A 9569-nucleotide genomic window follows, 5' to 3' on the forward strand; every position below is an offset into this window, starting at 1 on the left:
CCTTCAGCATTCGTTGGCTTGTGCAGAAGTAGGTGAGCGAAAGCCCAGCGTAACATGGCGGCAGGGTGGTTTGGCAACGTCATCTAGTGTTGGCGTCACAATGACGTACCCGTGGGGGTGAAGCAAGGTTGCAGCCAATCACTGGTGAGCTGTGTGCCGTAAACGGCAAAAGTGAGGAACTGTAAGCTTGCTGGGTGGAGACAGGCAACGGCGAAAGAGCTAGGGCTAAGAGCCACACAAAACTTGCTGGTAATTTACACGGGCTATCTGACTGAAAACAAATGAATTGAAGCACAAGGTTTCGTGCTTGCATCGGCATTGTGCTACGTTGATGCAAAATCTCCGAAAGAATCTGGTCCTTGACTGTGGCTTTATCATGCAGCCTGATCATGCGGCTGTTCCGCAGAGCTGGTATTACCAGGGTTAGGGCTGTCGGCGATCGGCTGCTAGGCCCGAAGATCGCGAAGCTTGGCAAAGCTTGGCGTATAGGTCCCGATCTGAGTGTGGCTATTGTGGCTGAAGCCTGAGCTCACGTGAGCACCCTATGGTTACACATTGGCTGTCACCAAAATGTCGAGCTTTTTGCTTTTTTGGCAGACTCCTTGTTGGTCACAATCATTCAAAAGGGCAGCTAGATCGTCGATGGGGATTGAGCCAGCATTGGAGGTCGCAGTTTCGAGATGAGGAAGATCTTTGAAGAGTCTCAGGCTCTCCCTGTTGAGCAGGATGGGCGGCGCCTAGAGGGCTGAGGCTAGGTGTTGGTCGGGTCGCTAGTTGCAACGCCGGGTTGATGGGCGATGGTGCGGCGGGACGCTTCACAGTTTCGTGAGTATGATGATGTTGTCGTCGTCAAAGGGGATGGCCAAGTTCTAACCTCTGATAAGGTTTGAGTCTTGAGGCAAAAGTCGGTGACCCCCACGTCAGGCGATCGGATGGACGAGGTGATAAAGATGGAAGAGACGGCCCGATGGCATTGGTGGCAGGCTGCCGAGCCCAAAAGATTGGGTTGGGGTGACCTCATCGTTTACTGGGTGGTGAAGTTGACAACTGACGACAAATGTCTATCATGAATGCGGCTGAGGAGCCCAACATCAAAGAACGGTGGGTGGTGTGATGCTTGACAACTACTTCCAGCCCTAGGTGTGGCGGGCAGCACAGAACAGCTCTTTCTGCAGCCAACACGAGGTGTCGACCATTGCGGAGCGCCCCTCTGTTGAGCGGCCGCTACCGATGCACCTTACTGGCCCGCCGTTGGTCTGTAGGGGCTGTTCGAGAAAACCCTAGACCTTCTGACATTTGAAAATGCTGCCCAGTATCTGGCTTCCGGGTCGTCCTCGTTCACCTGATATCAGAACATTAGAAGAAAAATGTGACATGGCGATTGCGTGCACAGGATAATATTGGGCACTGACCGACTTTTCTCACGAGAGACTCTGACAAAACTCAATGCGGCAGTCGTTAATCGCTATCATTCTTGTCGAGGCTTAGATCAGCAACTTTCTTGATGAAGGTCAAAACCTTCGACTCCGCCGAACCTGTCACGCAAGCACTAGGCCCTACTTCAGCACTGCAGATGCACGTCGACTCCGTTGATCGACGTCATTTGGTTCTCGATCGCTGGAGGGAGCGACGGAAGCATAGAGAAGCGGGACAGGACGCTGCTGTCAGGTTATGGAGGGGAGCGTTACATCGCTGATTGGCCACCGGAGCAGGCGCAGGGCCTGCCGCGCCCGCGATGACAGCAATATCAGACCACCAGTTCTGCACGGTCTGAACCTCCCTTCTCGGTTCCTGAGCGGGCCAATCCCATCCCGACCAGCATCGAGGTGTCACCTTTCCAGGGTCGCTCGGTTGCATCGGTATCGCCTGGACTCGTTGCCGGGCTGCATGTCCCCTCGAACAACAACATGCGTAATGGCTATCGCGGACGGCAGAAACAGGTATTTGCGTAACCTGCATGCCACAAGCGCACAACTGCTGTGGTATTCGAGAATGTGTCACCGCGGCGCTCGCCTGAGGTCGGATTGGAATGCAAATTTCTCGCTTGACGTATGTCAGGTCATGGTGATGCTCGTGGGAGATGGTGATGCCAGAAATATATGGGAGTCACAAATATAAAATGGGCGAAGACGTGATCCTCCCAGAGCGCCTTGTGACCAGACACTTTGGCAACCATCAAGGTGCCAGAAGTTGGCAATTGCATCAACAGCACTCTTTGTTTATATCATTCGACTGAGCACAACCACCGCTGAGAGCACGATGGGCGACTCAATCGAGTCCAGCCAAGTTGAGAGCATCAGCCCCTATGGCCCAGCCCGCTCGACTATCCAGGGGGAGCCCCTCACTGATGAGGAGCTCAAGAAGTACAACGACTGGTTCAAGGCCAGCTTGTATCTGAGTCTGGGCATGATCTATCTGCGTCAGAATCCCCTTCTCAAGGAGCCCCTATCCAAAGAACACCTCAAGGCTCGTCTGTTGGGCCACTTCGGCTCGTGCCCTGGCCAAATCTTCACCTACATGCACTTCAACCGCCTGATCAAGAAGTACGACCTCGACGCCATCTTCATCTCCGGCCCAGGCCATGGCGCTCCTGCCGTCCTGTCCCAGGCCTACCTTGAGGGAACCTACTCCGAGGTCTACCCTGAGTGCTCCGAGGACGAGGAAGGCCTGCAGAAGTTCTTCAAGCAGTTCTCCTTCCCTGGCGGCATAGGCTCGCACGCAACCCCTGAAACGCCTGGCAGTATCCACGAGGGCGGCGAGCTGGGCTACTCGCTATCCCATGCCTTCGGCGCGGTCTTCGACAACCCCAACCTGATCGCCCTGACGATGGTTGGCGATGGTGAAGCCGAGACCGGCCCGCTGGCCACCTCCTGGCACAGCACCAAGTTCCTCAACCCCATCACCGACGGCGCCGTCCTGCCGGTGCTGCACCTCAATGGCTACAAGATCAATAACCCTACCATCCTGGCCCGTATCAGCCACAAAGAACTCGAGAGCCTTTTCATCGGTTACGGCTATCAGCCGTACTTCGTCGAAGGTGACGACATCGAGACTATGCACCAAGCCATGGCTGCGACACTTGAGCATGCCGTGCTTGAGATCCGCCGCTTCCAGCAGCAGGCACGCGAATCAGGCAAGGCCTTCCGGCCGAGGTGGCCTGTCATTATCTTGCGCACTCCAAAGGGCTGGACTGGCCCGCGCAAGGTCGACGACAAATATCTCGAGGGCTACTGGCGGTCGCACCAGGTACCCATCACCGACGTCCACGAGAACGAGGAGCATCTGCAGCTGCTGGAGCAGTGGATGCGCAGCTACGAGCCAGATCGGCTGTTCCCGGATGGCAAGCTGCTGCCCGAGCTGAGGGACCTGGCTCCGACCGGCGTGCGCCGGATGAGCGCCAACCCGGTCGCGAACGGAGGGCTGCTGCGCAAGCCGTTGAAGATGCCCGACTTCCGGAAGTACGCGCTCAAGGTCGATCGGCCAGCTGGGACCAACGGGTTCAGCATGGCGAACATGGCACGGTTCCTTCGCGACATCATGACCATGAACCAGGACAACTTCCGGCTGTTTGGCCCTGATGAGACCGAGTCGAACAAGCTGGCTAGCGTCTATGAGGCGGGCAAGAAGGTCTGGCTGGGCGAGTACTTTGAGGAGGACGAGAACGGCGGCAATCTCGCGACGGAAGGCCGTGTCATGGAGATGCTCTCGGAGCATACCTGCGAGGGCTGGCTTGAGGGCTATCTTCTGACCGGCCGTCACGGCTTGCTTAACAGCTACGAGCCGTTCATCCATGTCATTGATTCGATGGTGAATCAGGTACGTTTCCCTCACTTCCTACTATCCACCCTTTATTTATCATCACCGCTAACACCCCCCGAAGCACTGCAAATGGCTCGAAAAATCCCTCGAAGTCCCCTGGCGCGCGAAAATCTCCTCTCTTAACATCCTCCTAACCGCCGTCGTCTGGCGCCAAGACCACAACGGCTTCACACACCAGGACCCCGGATTCCTCGACGTCGTCGCCAATAAATCCCCCGAGGTCGTCCGCATCTACCTGCCCCCGGACGGCAATTGCCTGCTCTCCTGCATGGACCACTGCCTGCGCTCCTCCAACTACGTCAACGTGATCGTCGCCGACAAGCAAGAACACCTGCAATTCCTCTCTATGGACGACGCAATCGTACACTGCACCAAGGGCATCGGCATCTGGCCGCAGTTCAGCACCGATCAGGGAGGCGAGCCGGACGTGGTGATGGCCTCGTGCGGCGACATCAGCACACAAGAATCCCTCGCCGCAGTCGACCTCCTCCTCTCCCACTTCCCCGACCTCAAGATCCGCTTCATCAACGTCGTCGACCTCTTCAAGCTCATCCCTTACACGGACCACCCGCACGGCCTGACCGACGAGGAATGGGTTTCCCTCTTCACAGCCGACAAGCCCATCATCTTCAACTTCCACAGCTACCCCTGGCTCGTGTACCGCCTGGCGTCCAAGCGCCCCGGCGCGAACCAGAACCTGCACGTGCGCGGGTACCGCGAGAAGGGCAACATCGACACGCCGCTGGAGCTGGCGATTCGTAATGGCACGGATCGGTTCAGTCTGGCCATTGAGGCGATTGATCACGTGCCGAGGCTGAAGAATCGGGGTGCGGCAGCTAGGGATGCGCTCAAGTCGGCGCAGATCAAGGCGAGGAACGAGGCGTTTGAGAATGGTGTCGATCCGCCGTTGCTGAAGAATTGGGTGTGGCCCCATACGGGGTTGTGGAAGCGGAGGAGCGAGTCGCCGGTGGAGATGACGGATGTGATTGGTTAGGTGTATAGTTGTGTATAGTCGGGAAGAGAGTAGGGGTATCGTTTGACAAGCTAGGATAGATAAGGTAGGAGTCACTGGATCCTGCAGTTTCGTTTTACTTTTTTGTTTTGTTTTGAGTTCATGTAATAAGAACAGACAGTTTTGTGTATATCAAGACTTGGAAATAAACACAACGGTAGCACAATACAATGAGGGTATATAAGATACATTAAACAACCACGAAGATCACCCAGCTCCACTCACCATGCCGTCACATAGTCCATCACCAGTAGCACGATCGACCCAAGCTGAAGCCCGAAAACCTCGAAACCCAAACTTTGCGTTAACTTTACGTAAGAATACAGGACAGAGTGGTATCAAGATAGAGGTCATACCATACACACACACACACAACAAAAAAAAAACAACAGGAAAGCCAAAAACTTGGAAAGATAATAAGAGGGGAAATGCGCAAGGGAAAAAAAAAAAAACCAAGAGTTTGCAACCAGAACAAGGCACAAGTCAACGAGTCAACACAAGTAAACCTTTCTTCTCCAACCATCGGAGTACATAGCTTTCCCACACACCAACAACGACCCAGGCAATAACCAAAAGTCAAAAGAGACATTACAGTGAGTGTAAGAAGGTAATCCCCTCATCTCCAAGTCCAACCCGTGCGCTGTAACCAAAATGGAGTATGATCCAAAAAAAAAAAAAACGAAGCCAACTCCAACAAACACCCAACCCGTCGCGCTAGTTCGTATCAGATAGAAGGATATGGCGGTAATATAACCGATGAAATAAATAAAGGTACCGGAGGGGGGGGGGTAAATGACAAGGGAGAAGGATAATTAAGGGAATTGGTAGATGGTAGATAGGTAAGTAGGGGTAACTTGAAGGAAAGGCAATGAAAAAAGCACGCTCATAACGTTATCCATCCATACCGACATCACACCCACGCGACACAACGGATCCAAACACCCACAGACACACACAACAAAATCACCCGCAGAGACCGCACCCGAGCGCCCAGATCGTACAAAGCAAACCCAGCCCAGTCCAGCAAGCCCGACCCAACGCGACGAGGAGGAACAACCAAAAAAAAGGGACATTACCCAGACACTGTGAGATTGAAGCAACCCAAGACGCCATTACCGTACCGAAAACCGCCCAGTTGACCAGCCAGCCCCACGTAGCCATTGAGAGAAGACGAAGGAGGCAGGAGGTATCGAGAAGAGGAAAAGAGGTGATGGGAACAGCCATGACAGGGCAGTCTACCACCCTTTTTTCCGCGCAAACCTCTTATTAAGCAGCGCCAGCACCTTGGAAACATTGAACTGGACATATTCAAGATCGAGAGTTTCCTGGCCGTCGCGTTGCATCTCGAGAAGGTCATCAAGCTTAAGGTCTAGCTCAAGGAGGCCACGGTTGCGTCCTGCGTCGGTTAGCACATGGCGAACGACAACGGGAAACGACGGCGAACCACTACTACCAAACGTACCCCTATAATGCAACGAGATCACGAAAGTCCCCGGCAACGGACTGGTAAAATTGAAGTAGATGTTTGCTCTCCGGTTATCCGGCACATTGCTCTTGGCAATGACGCCCTCGCGTTCGAGCTGCTGGTGCGTGAATTTGTACGGTCCCAAGACCTGATGCTTCTGCTGCTTGCGGCGGTTGCCCTCGCTCTGCGAGCGCACGTTGTGCAGGTAGCTCTTGTACGTCTCGAGCTGGCTGACGAGGTAGGCGTTGTGGTCGCGGATTGTCTTGTAGACCTCTTCGAGCTTCTTGATCTCGGCCAGCACGCTCTCCTTGAGCGAGCCGAGGTGCAGAAGCTCCTGCTCGACCTCATCGCGCAGCAGGGCAAATCCGTCGTTCTTGTTGATGACACCCATCTCCTGCAGTTGGCTGAGCAGCTCCATGGCGCGGATGCCCTTGCGCACCATGACCGCATCGTTCTTGGAGGTCGCGGCCGCGTCGGCGACGCGCTCAAGACGCAACGGCCGCTTAGCCACGGCCGAGTTGGCCGGGATCGCGCGCAGGATCTGCACGAAGGTGGACTTGGCTTCCATAAAGTACACTTCCTCCTGAGTGATGTCCAGCGCGGCGGTCAGGTCGTCGATGGCCGTCTCCCACTTGCTGAAAAGCGGCAGGGTAATGACGCGGTTCTCCTTGCGTGGAACGAGCGCCGGCGCGGGGCCCAGCTCGGCCATGATGATCGAAAGGTGCGAATTCTCGTCCTTGCACAGCTCGGCCGAGTGTTTCTCGATCAGCTGGTGCATCGAGTAGATTTCGTTGATCGTGATGGACAGCTCAAGGTCCTTCTTGGACAGGGCCACGTAGTTGTCCATCTCGAGGCTCTCATAGAAATCCTGCACTTCGCACAGATCGAGCATGAACTTGTTGACGCGGTCGCGGTTTTGGTAGATGAAGGGCTGCAGCTTGGCCATGTAGGGCTCCTTCGCGTACGACGGCTTGTTGGCCAGGTTCTGCAGCATCTTGGCAATCAGGGTAAGAGTTCTGCGCGGCTTTTCGGCCGGAGTGCCGTCGATGAGCATGTAGGACTTCGGGGTGACGATGGCCGGGTTGATGAAGCGGAGGAAGAAGAAGCCGCCGATGAGCGTGCAGATAACCTGGTCGTTGGCATCGGGATACTTGCGCTTGGCGAGACTGCGAATCTGCTTGCAGATCCAGCGGATGCCATAGGGCGTCTCCTCGAGGCCATCGATGATCGTAGTCAAGAAGCCGTTGGCGAGTTCCATGAGCATTGTCAGACGCGGCTCGATGATCGCCTGGACCTGGGGGTTCTCGGCAGCCTGCTCCTGGGTGATGCCGCGGGGCATCGAGGCGGGTATGCTGCCAGTATCTTGCTCGATCTGCTCCAGCATGCGCTCGTACACCTTGAGCGGGTTGATCTCCAGGTCGAGGTCCTCGAGTTCAATCAGGCTGTTGATCCGGTCCGCCAGAACGTGCTTCAAGAAGGTCTGGCCGGGGCCGCGGCGGGTATAGGTCGTCATCATACGGGAAACAGGGGTATTCGCACGGAGAAGGGACGTGTACTCGGGAGTGGTATCGAACTGGTAGGTAAGAACGGACTGTGGAGATGTCAGCATTGCCATCGCCTCACCAAGCGAGCAGACGCACCTGGAACATGGTGAGAAGCAGATGCTCTTCACGGCTCTCGTATTGGTTGCCGTAGATGGTAAACATGACGGTCTGGAGAAGCGAGTCGATCTCAGCCATCGAGACTAGGCGGCAGAGGTGAGCAATGTGGCGAGGCTCAGACTGGAGCAGGAACATCAAGTTTCCGTATTTCTGCGTCTTCTCGTCGCTAGGGAAGGATCCCTCCTGCACTTCGCCGGCGTCTTCGAGATGGCTGGCCATTTCATTTTGCTAGACACGTTAGACCGTCCACAAAACCGTTAAGATTTGTAGCATTTACCTCCTCCAGAGCCATGCGGTTCTGAATCAGCAGAGCAATGCGCGAGTCGAGGTAGCGCACATCCTTTTCGAGGACAAAGTTCTTTTTCGATTGCGAAGAGATCTTGGCCTTGAGATCGCGTAGTTGTTTTTGCGCTGCAGACAGTCAGCCATCCATAACCTCTCAGTTCCTCGCATCAACTCACCTCTGGCCAAATCATCCTCAATCACCAGATCGGTGTCGTTGGCCGACATCGACATGTACAGAGCGGACATGGAGTACCGCTTCGACTGGCGGGCGGACCGCGAACCGTCATAGGACGACATGGTGTTCTGACGGGATATCGGCTGGAACGACGATGTAGAAGCGGTTGAAGCTCTCGACGAGGCACCGAGCATGGTTGCCATGGTAAGCTATTTGATATGATAATCAGGGGGGGAAAAAAAGGTCAGGTCGGCAGGCCCGAGGCCCTGTTTCGCTGTCGAGGAGCCGGCGGCGATGGGGAGTCGACGCTGGCGACGCGCTGTCTGCCACCAGATTGATGACGAAGACGGCTTCTTTCGTGGTTTGGAGACTCGGCAGCGAAAGACAGATGCGCGCAATGCGATGATGGTGAAGGAGCGGGTACACAAGGGGTGTGGGAGTGTGGGATTGTGTCGGGAGTCCACGTCTACGGTCGCACTGCGAAGGGGGCCGTGAGTCTTGTGAGTTCTGTGCGCTCCTCTCCAATTGAGCAATACACGATGAAGAAAAAGACTAGCGTTGGCGACAAAACCCCGATGAGTGATCGAGGAAGTCGGCCAATTGCTATGATGTGATGAAAGTGGTGGTGGTGGATGAAGAGGATAACGAGGACTGATTGTGGTGGTGAACGGGTGGATGGGTGGTGGAGGATGAAAGGGTGGGTGCTGTCGGTCGGCGAGCGGGACCCAGTGTGTGAGCAGCAGAGAGCGAGTCTTTGTTTCGTGCTCTGGGGTTGCGAGGGCCGGGGAATGGTTCGTCAAAAGGGCCCTTGAAAGTGGAGAATTTTTTATGGAGACTGGACCCGCTACTCTCGTGCGGTCCCGTCCCTCGCAGTCGGTGGGGCAGGCACTGGATGCAGACAAAGTCGTCAACGGAGCGAGGGTTTTTGCAGGGAAAAAGATGTCGAGACCGACAAGAAGGATGGATGTTGGGAGAGGAAAAAAAAAAGGTTTTGGGAAAAGCTGGAAAGAAGCGGCCCGCTGTCAGCGTCCGCCTGGAATGTGCTGTTTCACTTGACAGACGTAGGCAGGGTTGGTCGGCGCCTATCCCGTCTGGGTTTCTGGTGCCTTTTTTTTGGCCGGCTGAGGTTTGTTTGGGTCATTTTGGGAGTTT

General features: G+C 55.3%; 2 protein-coding genes across 2 annotated transcripts; one reads left to right on the plus strand and one right to left on the minus strand.

Moving 5' to 3' along the window:
* Nucleotides 1–2259: 2259 nt before the first annotated feature.
* On the plus strand, nucleotides 2260–4813 carry CTHT_0017250 (phosphoketolase-like protein; the record flags this gene model as incomplete). The annotated part of the gene is made up of 2 exons (XM_006692164.1): nucleotides 2260–3816; nucleotides 3881–4813. The coding sequence occupies 2 exons, from the start codon at nucleotides 2260–2262 to the stop codon at nucleotides 4811–4813; spliced, it is 2490 nt and encodes an 829-aa protein (XP_006692227.1).
* Nucleotides 4814–6066: 1253 nt separating this feature from the next.
* Nucleotides 6067–8620, minus strand: CTHT_0017260 (putative GTPase activating protein; the record flags this gene model as incomplete). Its single annotated transcript, XM_006692165.1, has 5 exons — nucleotides 6067–6227; nucleotides 6294–7887; nucleotides 7937–8185; nucleotides 8235–8368; nucleotides 8419–8620. 5 exons carry the CDS (start codon nucleotides 8618–8620, stop codon nucleotides 6067–6069), a joined length of 2340 nt encoding a protein of 779 aa, XP_006692228.1.
* Between the last annotated feature and the right edge of the window lie 949 nt (nucleotides 8621–9569).

The sequence above is a fragment of the Thermochaetoides thermophila genome (genome assembly GCF_000221225.1).
Source record: "Thermochaetoides thermophila DSM 1495 unplaced genomic scaffold scf7180000011815, whole genome shotgun sequence".
NCBI lineage: Eukaryota > Fungi > Ascomycota > Sordariomycetes > Sordariales > Chaetomiaceae > Thermochaetoides > Thermochaetoides thermophila.